The sequence below is a fragment of the Scyliorhinus torazame genome, chromosome 11, assembly GCF_047496885.1.
Source record: "Scyliorhinus torazame isolate Kashiwa2021f chromosome 11, sScyTor2.1, whole genome shotgun sequence".
In the NCBI taxonomy this organism is placed as follows: domain Eukaryota; kingdom Metazoa; phylum Chordata; class Chondrichthyes; order Carcharhiniformes; family Scyliorhinidae; genus Scyliorhinus; species Scyliorhinus torazame.
The window spans coordinates 190,539,831-190,554,507 of record NC_092717.1 but is presented as its reverse complement, the minus strand read 5'-3'; the positions used below and the strand labels follow the sequence as shown (position 1 = coordinate 190,554,507).

At 41.1% G+C, this 14,677-nt stretch overlaps 1 protein-coding gene across 3 annotated transcripts in view; it reads right to left on the bottom strand.

Annotated features, from left to right (window-relative positions):
* The window catches only part of scap (SREBF chaperone), a 193,613-nt gene that overhangs the window by 21,393 nt on the left and 157,543 nt on the right, over nucleotides 1–14,677 (bottom strand). For all 3 annotated transcript variants that reach the window (XM_072468197.1, XM_072468196.1, XM_072468198.1), the window contains 6 exons: nucleotides 12,918–13,119; nucleotides 9,124–9,239; nucleotides 7,750–8,311; nucleotides 6,429–6,514; nucleotides 1,170–1,252; nucleotides 70–236 (listed from right to left, as the gene is read on the bottom strand). In XM_072468197.1, coding sequence (XP_072324298.1) covers nucleotides 70–236; nucleotides 1,170–1,252; nucleotides 6,429–6,514; nucleotides 7,750–8,311; nucleotides 9,124–9,239; nucleotides 12,918–13,119 — 1,216 coding nt within the window. The remainder of the gene's footprint in view (nucleotides 1–69; nucleotides 237–1,169; nucleotides 1,253–6,428; nucleotides 6,515–7,749; nucleotides 8,312–9,123; nucleotides 9,240–12,917; nucleotides 13,120–14,677) is intronic.

The window sequence follows — 14,677 nt, the reverse complement described above, 5'->3', positions numbered from 1 at the left end:
CTTCCACCAAAATATGAGTGCCACTAAGCTAACAATACCATTCTTTAAATGTAATTAAATTTTACTCACTTTGAGTGTGTGGTCCTGGCTTCCTGTGACCACTCTGCCAGCAGCTGCTTTCAGTACTGTGATAGGTTTTTGGTGTGCACAAGGAACCATGTGGATTAGCTGACAAACTATGATATCCTCACTGTTGAAGACTGGTGATGATGGGATGGTGGACCTGTTGGGTGTTCCTGAACATGAAGTCAGACTACAGAGTTAGTGTTCCAAGTATGGAACAATGTGTTTAACAACTTGCAAATATATCGAAACATGTACCAAATTTCTTTTCAAACCAGTTGGACAAAGATTTTCGACATCAAGCAGCAGTTTAACCATAAGATTGGATGAAGTGGCCAAAGGCACATTTGAAAAGTAGGTCTGCCATGTGGAGTTTGCATGTTCGCCCAGTGTCTGCGTGGATTTTCTCAGGGTGCTCAGGTTAGATGGGGTTATGGGCTAGGGCCGGAGAGTGAGCCTAGGTAGGGTGTTCTTTCAGAGGGTTGGTGCATACTTGATGGCCTCCTTCTGCACTGTAGGGACTCTGGATTCTATGATATGGATTCTATGAAACAGGTGTATTTACTCTCAAACATAATGATTGGTGTCTCTGCTACCGTTCACAGAACTGGAGGTAGGAAGGACATACAGCTTGTAAAAGAGAGTTGCAGTGGGATACAGAGTTGGGGGAGATTTCAAGGAAATCAGTGCACATTGGGTTTTTAACTTTTTTTTTTAGAGTTTTCATTTAATTTCTGATCAACCGTATATATTTTAATATGCAAATTTTGTTTTGATAGTAATTCACAACATGGACTTAAGGAATGCGGAGAAGACCATGAATTTAAGGAATGCGATTTTGAAAGTGTGTTGCAGGTCAATGAGTTGGCAGCATTTAGTAAAAAAATGGAATAATTGGTCCATTTTATTAATTCGCTTCTAATCACCAGCTAGGAATCTCCTAGTTTTATGCTTTACCTGATGGCAACATGCTCAGGATTAGCTGTGCACTCAATCAACACTGGAAAATAGTATATTGGAAAAGGTACAGAGCCATACTGACTTCAAGAGAAGTGAAGCAGAAACAGGAGAGATATACCGATTCCAAATAACTATCTTTGACCTACCTCGGTACTGCAGCTGGTTAAAGGTTTTGTTGGTGTCTAGACAGTAGAAATCTAAGGAGCCATTCAATCTTGCAGCAACAATTCTGCAAGAGAGAAAGCCAAATTACATTATTGAACACAACAAATATCTTATGTATGTATATACACATAGTAATTACCATGTTCTGGTGCAGTAAAATCAGGTAAATGGCTGCATGCTGGCTCCTCTGATTATATGCTACATCATACCACTTATTTCCCCTCTCATTCTGTGGTGCAATGTAACTATCACAGCTGCGTTGAACAGGGTAGATGAGGATTAAAGCTTGTAAATACTTTGAAGTAACCTGTAAGCAATTTAAATGTTTTAAAAAACACAGCTAGTTGCCATATAAAATTCCAGTTGTGTTACATTGGGCTAATGCTAAAGCTAATAATATCTGTGGAAGGCAGCAGGTCAAGGTTGAACAGTGGATATGTGAGCAACACATAGTGGCTGGAGTTAAATATATTACCTCAGCTATCAAGGGAGTTGAATTTTAAGTAATGGAAGAATAAATTAGCAGAAGTAACTGAGCAAAAAGAACACGTTGAAGAATTTATAAGGAAGGCTGCAGGAACACCATTGGAAGGAGAAGATCAATGTTAAAGCCGAGATCAAAGTGGTTAAATGCATAAGCGAAAAAACAAACTACTTCACATGCAATGACTGTTGAAGGAGCTTGATAGGGGTAAGGCAATGGATGTGGTGCACTTAGTTTCAGTAAGGCCTTTGATACAATTCCCTTGGAAAGGCTTCTACTGATAATCAAGAAGCAGGAATCAGTGGAAATATTCAATAATGGATATGCAATTGGTTACAGAATTTTTAAAGTGCACAAGGAGGCCTTTCAGCCATCGAGTTCTGCACTGGCTCTCTGAAAGAACATTTTACCTAGTCTTACTCCAATGCTTTATCCCCGTGACCTTGCACATTGTCTCTTTTCAGAAAGCAATCAAATTCCCTTTTGAATATCTAGATCAAACCTGCCTCCACCAGGAAGTTCGTTCCAGATTCCAACCATCCTCCGGATGAAAAAATCTTTCCTCACCTCACTTTTATTCCTTTTGCCAATTATTTTTGCCCTCTAGTTCCTGATGCTCTCGAATGGGAAGAGTTTCATAGAAACATAGAAAATAGGAGCAGGAATAGGCCATTCAGCCCTTCGAGCCTTACCAGCCATTCAACACGATCATGGTTGATGCTTAATCTCAACACCATACTTCCGTGCTCTCCCCATACCCCTGGACACATTCAGAGTCTAGAAATCTATTTCCTTCTTAAATATATTCAGTGACTTGAACTCCACAGCCTTTTGGGTAGAGAATTCCCTAGGTTCATCACCCTCCTCATATCAGCCCTAAGTGGCCAACCCAGTATCCTGAGCCTGGGACCCTTTGTTCTACACTCTGCCAGCCAGAGAAACAACATCCCTGCATCCAGTCTGTTCAGCTGTTAGAATAGTATACGTTTCAATTAGATCCCCTCTCATTCTTCAAAATTCCAGTGAATACAGACCCAGTCAACCCAACCTCTCCTCATACGACAATCCTGCCATCCCAGGAAATCATTCTGGTGAAACTTCACCGCATTCCCTTTATGGCAAGTATATCCTTTCTTAGATACGAGACCAAAACTGCACACAATACACCAGGTATGTTCTCACCAAGGCCAAGATGTCATTTGCCTTCCTAACTGCTTGCTATTGTCATGGGAGTGTCCCTTTAAGAAAGGTTTTCATCTTATCACATGGCTTCAGTGATGTCATTGTGTGGGTGGAGCTGGGCTTTGGCTCTGAGAGGTGTTTGTGCTTTCGCTTTCAGATTTGTCTGCTGTGGACTCAGACAGGAGAAAGAAGTGTTTTGGCCTGTCTCTCTCTAGTTTTATTTTAAATATCTGTTCCAGTAAAAATCACCTTGGTGGTGGCTTTTAAGATATAGTTTGCTTTCCAGAAGGGTTTAAACCTACTGGTAAGACAGGGTCAGAATCTCAGGAAAAGCCAGTCTTATTCAAATGAGAATGCAGAGTGCTGGGCCACGCCCTTGAAAAGGGTTTTTTCGTTTATGGGATTTTGTTTTTGAATTGGAACAGTTAAACGGGAATTCATTAAGGGTTATACATAGATTACTGTGGCTGTGGGGTATCTTTGTGTTTGTTATTGATAAAAATCATTGCGGTTTGTTTATATAAATGTTAACAAGTTCTTAGAATAAAGCTTATTTTGATTAAAGTGTTTAGGAAGACTGTTGAATCACACCAAGTGAAGCTCTTGTGCTCATCCTAGTCAAATTCAACAAAAAGTTGTAGGTCAAGTGAACTCCATAATATATTGGGGCTTCTAAACCCTGGCCCATAACACTATACCTGCATGCTTGTTTTCAGTGGCTGGTGCACTAGGCCATTGAGGTCTCTTTGCACATCAAGATTTCCCAATCTATCACCATTTAAGTAACACTTCGCCATTTTGTTTCTCTGTCCGAAGTGGATAACTTCATAATTATCCACATTATGCTGCAGCTACAACTCACTCAACTTGTCAAAACCACCTTGAAGCCTATTAAAATCTTCCTCATCACTCACATTCCCAACACGTTTTATGTCGTCAGCAAACTTGGAAATATCACATTTGGTTTCCTCATCCAAATAATGGATGTACATTGTGAATAGTGCAAGCACTAATACCTGCAGGATCCCTCTAGTCGCTGCGTGCCACTTCAAAAAAGACCCATTTATTCCTACTCTCGGTTTCCAGGCTGTAAACCAATTCTCAATCCATACCAATCATAGTAACATAGAATCCCTACAGTGCAGCAGGCCATTCGGCCCATCGAGTCTACTCCGATCCTCTGAAAGAGTACCCTAACTAAGCCCATTCTTCTGTCTTATCCCCATAACACCACCTAATCGTTGGACACTAAGGGACAATTTAGAATGGCCAATCCACCTAACCTGCACATCTTTGGACTGTGGGAGGAAACCAGAGCACCCGGAAAAACCCACGAAGATATGGGGGGGAATGTACAAACTCCACAAAGATAGTCACCCAAGCATTCATCACCCTCTGTATAAAAAACCTGTCTTGCACATCTCCTCTAAACTTTGCCCCACGGACCTAAAACCTATGCCCCCTTGTGACTGACCCCTCCACCCTGGGAAAGAGTGCCTGCCCATCCACTCTATCCATGCTCTCATAATCTTGTAGATCACTATTAGATTGCCCCTCAACCTCCGTTGTTCTAATGAAAACAGTCCGAGTCTATTCAGCCGCTCCGCATAGCGAACACCATCCAGACCAGGCAACATCCTGGTAAACCTCCTCTGCACCCTCTCCAAAGCCTCCACATCCTTCTGGTAGTGTGGCAACCAGAATTGTGGCAATATTCTAAGTGCGGCTGTGCCAAGGTTCTATACAACTGTAGCATGACTTGCCAATTTTTATATTCGATGCCCCGTCCAAAGAAGGCAAGCATTCCATATGCTTTCCTGATTACCTTGTCCACTTGTGTTGCCACTTTCAAAGATCTGTGGACCTGTACACCCAGATCTCTCTGACTTTCTATATTCCTAAGAGTTTTGCCATTTGCTGTATATTTCCCCTCTATGTTAGACCTACCAAGATGCATTACCTCACATTTATCCGGATTATACTCCATTTGCTATTTCTCTGCCCAAGTCCCCAACCTATCTATGTCCTGCTGTATCCTCTGACAATCCGCCACTCCACCAACCTTGGTGTCATCCACGAACTTACTAATCAGACCAGCTATATTTTCCTCCAAATTGTTTATGTATACTACAGAGGCCCCAGCACCGATCCCTGTGGAACACCACTTGTCACAACCTTCCATTCAGAAAAACACCCTTCTACTGCTACCCTCTGCCTTCGGAGACCGAGCCAGTTCTGTATCCATCTTACCACCTCACCTCTGATCCCGTGTGACTTCACCTTTTGTACCAGTCTGCCATGAGGCACCGTGTCAAAGGCTTTACTGACGTCCATGTAAACAACATCCACCGCCCTCCCTCCCCATATCAATCATCTTTGTCACCTCCTCAAAAAACATGATCAAGTTAGTGAGACACAACCTCCCTTTCATAAAACCATGCTGTCTATCTCTAATGAGTCCATTTGTTGGATATAAATCCTGTCCCTGAGAAGAGAATTCGCTCCAATAATTTACCTACTACAGAGGTGAGACTCACCGGCCTATAGTTTCCTGGATTATCCCTGCTACCTTTCTGAAACAGCAGTACCACTTTAGCTATTCTCCAGTCCTCTGGGACCTCGCCTGTAGCCAATGAGGATACAAAGATGTCAGTCAAGGCCTCAGAAATTTCCTCCCTTGCTTCCCTCAGTATTCTGGGGTAAATCTCATCCAGCCCAGGAGACCTGTCTACCTTAATGCCTTAGAAAACACCCAATACCTCCTTTTTGATATCAACATGACCCAGACTATCCACACACCCGACCCAAGAATCATCTTCCACCAAGTCCTTTTCTTTGGTGAACACTGATGCAAAGTACTCATTTAGTACCTCGCCCATTTCCTCTGGCTCAACACATAGATTCTCCCCACTGTCCTGAAGTGATCCAATCCTTTCCCTGGCCACCCTCTTGCTTTTTACATATGAATAAAAAGCTTTGGCATTCACCTTAATCCTACTTACCAAGGACTTTTCATGACCCCTCCGAGTCCTCCTAATTTCCTGCTTAAGTACCTTCCTACTTTCTTTATACTCAAGGGTTTTGACTGTCCCCACCCTTCTAGACTGTACAAAAACCTCCTTTTTCTTTTTGATGTGGTTCACAATATCCCTCATTATCCAAGGCTCCCTCAACTTCCCATACATATCCTTCGTTCTATCAGGAACATGACTTTCCTGAACCTTAATAGCTGTGGTATCTTGTCGGATTGATGTGGCATTTAAGCTAGAGGTTCTGGTTCCTCAACTGACATGTTCCGAATCTACTCTGTACTGCTTTGTTTGCATTTATGTTGGCAATAACTCTTGTTTTGTCTAAATCAGTTTTGCATCTATTTTGCTGTTATTTATTGTGTTTATTGTTAGAAAAATCGTACTAAAAATGTATTTAAAAAAAAAAATCCTATGGAACAAAATCTGTGTGCTGGAGAACTGATCAAGTTACATGCTGCTTATACAGTATACAGCTGGGACAAACATCTAATGTTATCTAAATAATCACAGAGTAAATTCATGACATATATTTTGTTTATTACCTGTTTGTGATAAAAGCCAGTACCGTAATCCCAGATGAACTTTCTTCATTACTGCAGCGCAGTGTTCCATCTGCAGCATCCCAAACCTGAAACAAACCAGTATCATTTTAAACAGCAACTATGGTCATGGATTAAACAATGGGTCCTTTCACTTTCCTTAGAAAGTTCCCTCCCCCGCTCTCTTTACTTTTCTCTAGTTTTCCTATCGGTGCTGACCCATGTTGGATTTGGAGTTCCATTGATTTTGGCAAATCCTTTCACTCTGGCCAATTGGTCATTTTCACATTTTAATTTGAGACAGTGAGCATAAGCAAGCTATTTGCCTACAGTAGAACCAGGCAAAACCACCTCTCTTCTTCCCGATATTCACACATGCACATTGAGCAGAAGTCACTGAGCAGTTATTTGCTTTGTTTGATTTTCCTCTCTGAATGGTACTGACAAAGGGAATTGATCTTATTACTTTAAAGTATGCCAAAATAATTTATATTTTGTCTCCTGCTCTGAATTTATGAAAAATAAAAATGTCTGCAATAATCTGCCAGATTTGAAATGAAACAAAAACAATGGAGTCCTTTAAATTACAGTTAAATGTAATGAAGGAGCATGTTCAAAAAAACTTTGCCAAAAAAGGCAAGATCAGGCTGATGCCAAGGAGTTCCTGCTCACAGATGAAGTCATTACGGATTTGTAGATAGAATAGTGGAGCCAATTCTTGGGAATAATTTAAGAAATTGCAATGGGAGTGAGAACAAAGAACAAAGAACAAAGAAATGTACAGCACAGGAACAGGCCCTTCGGCCCTCCAATCCCGTGCCGACCATACTGCCCGACTAAACTACAATCTTCTAAAAGAACAAAGAAATGTACAGCACGGGAGAGTTATATTCCTTTCTGGATCGATGATGGTTCAGTGAGATCTTACCTTTGTGATCAGATGGTTACTGTACTTTTTAAAAAAATTTAGAATACCCAATTAATTTTTTCCAATTAAGGGGCAATTTAGCATGGCCAATCCACCTACCCTGCTCATCTTTGGGTTGTGGGGGTGAAACCCACGCAAACACGGGGAGATGTGCAAACTCCACACGGACAGTGACCCAGAGCCGGGATCGAACCTGGGACCTCGGCGCCGTGAGGCTGCAGTGCTACCACTGCGCCACCGTGCTGCCCTTGATGGTTACTATACTAAAGGGATGAGCTCTGATGAACAGTTGATCCATTCTCTGTTTTCACTCTTTTAATATTGTTTTAAGAATTTCAAACATACTTATGGGTTCACTGAAAATTCTAAAAAAGTTGAGATGAATGGAACTTTTACCTCAAGTCGCCCACTGCTTCTTCCTGCTACAATCAGGTTACCCTGGATGCCTAGACTCCAGACAGAGCTTTCACAGTCTCCACCCCACATAGGAATGGGGGAGGTCTTCTCAAACACAGAAAATGGCTCATCTCCTAAACTCCGCCTCCTATGGTTACAGCCACCATCCCAGCCATGTGATTTGAGATTCACAGATGTTTGAGAACACCTCAAAAGTGTTGGGGGAGATGGGTAGCTCCTCAGGTTCTGCACATTCAACATTTTATGATCTTCATATACTTTATCATACGCTCTTCCAAAGTCATAGCCAGTCTCTTGCGAATGTTCAGAGACAGTCCGCTGTCTGGAAACTGTATCTTCCTCTTTAATCTGCTCTGCAAAGTTGGTGTCTATTAACCCAGATAAGTCTGGCTGATCGGTGAACAGAATGGGTTGTGAAGGGGTCATTCTCCTTTGGAAGTTGTGTTCGTTCTCAAATGATTCATCTGCTCCATTCTCTGGATCTGAAATATACTCCCAGCTCTCCTGCCAGTCATAGCAACTGCTGCTATCCCTGCATTGCCTAAAAATGGATGGAAAAGACCTTGTAAACTGTAAAGCATTTTCTAACATGACTGCATTTTAGAACTCCAATGTCTGAATAAACTTTCTCTATAGAATGCAACGTTTTAACACAGAATACATCTTTAAATTTCATGTCTTATTTTAATCCATTTCAAAATCAAGAGATGCAAATATGATTTAGTCATTAAATAGTCCAATCTGTATTTTTCAGCAGATCATATGGATTGTGAATTATTTTCAAAATTGTTTGCTATAATTATTCATATTCTGGTATGAACTTCCCTATAGTTCAAGTTGGAAGGAACATCTCAGGACAGCTTGAAGCATGTCATCATCCCTCAATGCTGCATCAAATATTATAAAAACAGTTCTTCATAGCTCTTTCGGTCAGCAAACAGTGTGGCTGAACCACAGTTCTAAGAGGGAAATCAAGAAACTCCTGTCAACATCAAGTGATCTTCACAGAATGTGTTCGTATTTGGACATTACATAGAATGCACAGTGCAAAGATGGGTCACTCAGCCCAAATGGCCTATTCTGCCCAATGACCCATTCTGATGTTTATGCTCCACAGGAGCCTCATGCAACCCCTCATCAGTTTATCCTATTACAAACTCCCTGATTTTTTAAAACTTGTTTCCTCTTGTATCACCGCTGTAAGCAATTTGATCAAATTAAAGTCGAACAGTAAAATTGCATTATATCGTACCGAGCTTATCTGTGAAGGAAAGATTCAAAAGAAAAATGGGGGAATCTTGTTCCAGGCATGCAATAAAACAACTGGAACGAGTGAATGAATGAATATTTTACCCTGGGTTTGGTATGACAGTGAGACAATCACCAGTCTGTGCATCCCACACTCTGATCTGTCCAGACAAGCAGCAGCTGACCAACAACATCCCATCACTGGCCAAGCATTCAATATCCTAGATGAAAAAAAATTAATAAGATGCATTTAAGAATTTTCCCCCCCCACAGAATGTGGGTGTTGCCGGCTGAGCCAACATTTGTTACCTATCCCACTAAGAGTGTAACCAGTAGCGGATGTAAATGATCATGCGTACATGATTAATGGATACACAAAGTCCTAAATGTTTTCATACTTCAATCTTTGACGTGCCAATACTGGACTGCACACCTACCCAAAATAGTGCAGCAGACTACAGCGAAATGTAGAGTGTGGAGGAATTGACAAGAATGATTTTCTTCTTTAAAGGGTCTTTAGTGGACACCAACTTTGAAACAAAAGCAAAATATTGTGGATCCTGGAAATCCGAAATAAAAACAGAAAATGCTGCAAGTACTCTGCAAGTTAGGTAATGTATGGAGACCTGAAACATTACTATTTGTTTCTCCACAGATTCTGCCTAGCCTGCTGAGCATTTCCAGCATTATCTGTTTTTACTTTAATTAATAAGCAGCTCTTAAATTGTAATGGTAGTCATCAGAACTGTGCTGTGGTAATATTTGTAATCAAATCCAAATCCTGAGAAATTTATCAAAATATTATCAATGAATTGAAGTGCCACAACACCTCACCTCACTAAAGGGCTGATTTACCTATATAAAAATTGTCCCAAAATAATTCACATTACAGTGGTTTTGGTTAAGGGCACTCACGTCTATACAACTCCAAAAATACGAAATTAGATCATACGAGAACAAGTTGTAAAACTGAATTCAATAAACCTGGTCATTTATGTGCACTGCAATTTGAAAAGTGACCACACAATTTGCCAGATTGTTACAAAAACTTCAATGGTTCATTAATGTCCTTCAGAGTTGGGCAGCACGGTGGCACAGTGGGTTAACCTTGCAGCCTCACGGCGCCGAGGTCCCAGGTTCGATCCCGGCTCTGGGTCACTGTCCGTGTGGAGTTTGCACATTCTCCCCGTGTTTGCGTGGGTTTCACCCCCACAAACCAAAAGATGTGCAGACTAGGTGGATTGGCCATGCTAAATTGCCCCTTAATTGGAAAAAATGAATTGGGCACTCTAAATTTACAAAAGAAAAATAAAAAAAAATAAAAAATTAATGTCCTTCAGAGAAGCAGATTTTCTATAACTGTCTGGTCTACAGAAGAACATATTACGTAGTTGACTCTTAATGCTCTCTGAAGTGACCTCGCAACAGTCATTTGTACCAATTTAAAAATATATATGATTAAGCTTGTGAGCATTCAGAACAAATAAAAAAGTGAGGATAGCATAGAAGCAATATTACCACTGTTGACTGCGATTCAGCCTGAAGGAGATGTGAACCATGAAACAGGAAATGTGCAAATATAAGAGATATTTGTTTGGAGCAATTCATGCACAATATTTTAAATATGGTACTATATTCTTTAAAAATCATTGTAATACAGACAACATTATTGATAGTTCCAAAATCTTGAGCTATGGATGGAATTTGTCAAGATGCAAATGCTTCTCCCCCACAGGTGAGTTTCAACTTCATTGGGGGGTATACCCAAATTATAGGAAGAAACAAAAGGGTAGTTACATATGTTTCAGTAATTGAGTGGATTGTGGCATTGTTTTACTGCACTCGAGCTATTGTATTGTACTGACAAACTAGAGGAGAATTTTAAATTAATTGTAGCAAGTTGACTCACACCTTGATTAAATGTACATTTGGTAACTTAGGGAAATGCTACAAAATAGTATTGAATAAACCAGTTAATTTGGATTGCTTGCTAGGCCAATGCTCAAGAATAATCTCGCTAACAAAGCAAAAATACAAGGTAGAGAGGCAGCACGGTGGCGCAGAGATTAGCACTGCTGCCTCACACCACTGAGGACCCGGGTTCGATCCCGGCTGCGGGTCACTGTGCATGTGGAATTTGCACATTCACCCCGTGGTTGGGTGGATCTCATCACAACACAAAAAGATGTGCAGGGTAGGTGGATTGGCCACGCTAAATTGCCCCTTAAATTGGGAAAAAAGAAGTGGGTACTCTAAATTTAAAAAAAATACAAGGTAGTGCTTAAAAATCATGATACTGTTCTTTTTTTATTCTTTCATGGGATATGGGCATTTCTGGTTAGGCCAGCATTTTTAGTGTCATCCCTAACTGTCCTCGAGAAGGTGGTGGGAAGTCTTCTTGAACTGCTGCAGGCCATATGATGTAGGAACAGCCACCATGCTATTAGAAAGGGAGTCATGCTATTAGAAAGGGAGTTCAAAGTTTTTGATCCAGTGACAGCAAAGGAACAGCGATATTGTTCGAAGTCAGGCTGATTTGTGACTTGTAGGGGAAATGTAGGTGGTGGGGTTCCCATGCATCTGCTGCCTTTGTCCTTCTGGGTGGTAGATGTCACGGGTTTGGAAGGTGCTATTGAAGGAGCCATGTGAATTGCTGCAATAGATCTTGTAGATGGCACACACAGCTGCCATTGTGTGGATGGAGGGAGTGGATATAAACGAGATGGATGGAGTACCAATCAAGGAGGCGGCTTTCTACTTGCCCAAGTGAGTGCAATTCCAACAACAGTCAAGAAGCTTGACCACGTCCAAGACTCATGACCGTTTTCTCTCATGAGCGTCATAAGTCCTGGATGGTGTCAAACTTCTTGATGTTATTGGAGCTGCACTCATCCAGGCAAGCAGACATAATTCTATCACACTTGTGCCTTGCCGGTGGTCAACAGACTTTAGAGAATCAGGAGATGAGTTACTCTGACCTGCTCTAGTAACGACAGTATTAATATGGCTGGTCCAGTTCAGTTTCTGGTCAATGGTAACCCCCAGGATGTTGATTGGGATTGATGGTAATGACAATAAAAATATCAAGGCAAGATGATTGAATTTTCTCTTGTTGGAATTGGTCATTGCCTAACACTTGTGTGACGCAAGTGTTACGCAAATGTTACTTGATACTTATCAGTCCAAACCTAAACGTTATCTTGCTACATATGGGCATAGATCACTTCAGTATCTGAGTTACGAATGGCGCTGAACATTGTGGAATCATTAGTGAACATCTCTACTTCTGACCTTAAGATGGAGGGAAGGTCATTGATGAGTAACTGGACATGGTTGGCCTAGGACATTACCCTGAGGATCTCCTGCAGTGGTATCCTGGGACTGAGACGATTGACCTCCATCAAACACAACCATCTTCCTTTGTGCTAGGTATGCCTGGTTATCCAGTGTAGATTGTTATTAGGCTAGCCAGATCAAAACAAATATAAATAATGCATCTTACCAAAATAGAGCCAATTTACATTCATGCAGTGCTCCCAAATGTATCAATGTGTTTCACAGACAAAGTAGTACCAGTCTGCTGTTATTTAAATCATACTTTCCAATTTGAAGAAAACGTTGCAATATTTGGCCGTGAGCAGGGCCACAATATAAAGGGAGCCATGATGTGGAGATGCCGGCGTTGGACTGGGGTGAGCACAGTAAGAAGTCTTACAACACCAGGTTAAAGTCCAACAGGTTTGTTTCAAACACTAGCTTTTGGAGCACTGCTCCTTTCAGGATTCACCCAAGGAAGGAGCAGTGCTCCGAAAGCTAGTGTTTGAAACAAACCTGTTGGACTTTAACCTGGTGTTGTAAGACTTCTTACAATATAAAGGAACAGACAAATTTTCACTTACCATTAAATGTCCCTTCAAAATTAGTGGCAAGGTTTCACTGATGGGTGGAGTATAGCCATAGTCATCACAGGGCAAGTCCCCACGTCGCCTTCTGCCATGAGAGAGGCCACCCTGGCCATATGTTTTTGGACAGAACACCTTATACAAGCAGAAGAGCAGAATTACGAGCAGGACCCCTGATGCCAATCCAAGAGCTCCAACTCTACAGGAAAGAAGAACAAAGTCTATAATTAAAAACAAATGCAATTTCATTGACCAATAGTAAAAAAAAATTTTGAGGAATAATACTGTTTCCTGTTCAGTTTTCTTGGCCAAGAGCAATCATATGACTTCGGCAAAAAATAAAATATAAAATAACTAGATGGGGAAATCTTCCAACATGACTTCTGCCTCTCTAGACAGTCTGGAACCTGTTCTTGAGCACAAATTATCCCCACCGCAGAACCATTCCTCACTGGCAACAAGAAGAACTGACCCCAATCAACAGGAACACCAGTATGCAAACCCTTTATAAAGACCCTGAACGTGACTTGCAGAAACCGAGACCAATCAATGTACTTTATCCCTCACCTTCAACTTGTATTATTCATAAAAAGCCCGACATGGCACTACATTCATCTCATAAATACCATGTAGCCAGGATATACAAAATTGTATTTTAAACGAGTGAGATCAAATGGACCAATGGACACTCTCCATACAAATCTTGTAAACAATAAGAAATTGTAAAAGTGGAAAAGCTACAAATTTTGCCCTTAATATGGCATTACAATGTTATGTAATGCTAACTATAACTATCCGAGGTTACAGTGGGAAGGAACGTTGAAATTGCTGACATTCTTGCCCAAAAATTGAGGTCAATATGAACAATACATTACACTTTAGATAGCAGACACAACAAAGATAGATATCACGGATCTACTGGGCAGTCCACTTAGCATATATATAGCACCAATTCCAGCTAATTGCTCACAGTTCTGTGGCACCTTTTAATAATAATAATAATCGCTTGTCAAAAGTAGGCTTCAATGAAGTTACTGTGAAAAGCCCCTAATCGCCACATTCCGGGGCCTGTTCGGGGAGGCTGGTACGGTAATTGAACCCGCGCTGCTGGCATTGTTCTGCATTACAAGCCAGCTGTTTAGCCCACTGTGCTAAACCAGCCCCTTATGGACTGCCTTTTGTGCAAAAGGGTACCACACTTTTGGTAAGGATGCCAAAGACCTTGGTGAATGTGCAGAAGAGCTTTGCCAGAATGGTACCTGGGAAGAAGGGCGTCAGTTATGTGGAAAGAGTGGAGAAGATGAGGCTATCCCGATGAGAAGTTCAAGAGGAAATTTTATAGACATAAAAACCATGAATGATTTTCAAGAGTAAGTAAGGAAAGTCTATTTCCAGCGGTGGAAGGGTTGGTAATTAGAGGACTCGGATTTAAGATGATTGGCCAAAGAACTGAGGGGACATGAGGGAAACATGTGCTTTACATAGCAAGTTGTTAGTGATCTGAAACACGGCTTTAAAAGGTGGTGGCAGCAGTCTCAATAGTTATGTTCAAAAGAAAATTGGATAAATGGTTGAAGGGATAAAATTAGCAGGGCTATGGGAAAATAAGCATTGTGGAGTTGGATTTATTGGAAAACTCTACTGAAGGGCTGGCAAAGCTATGACAGGCTGAATGGCTGGCATTGCTCTATGCTGTATCATTACATGATTCTATGAAATGAAGACAATTCTCTAAACAAAAGTCAAATACTACAGAT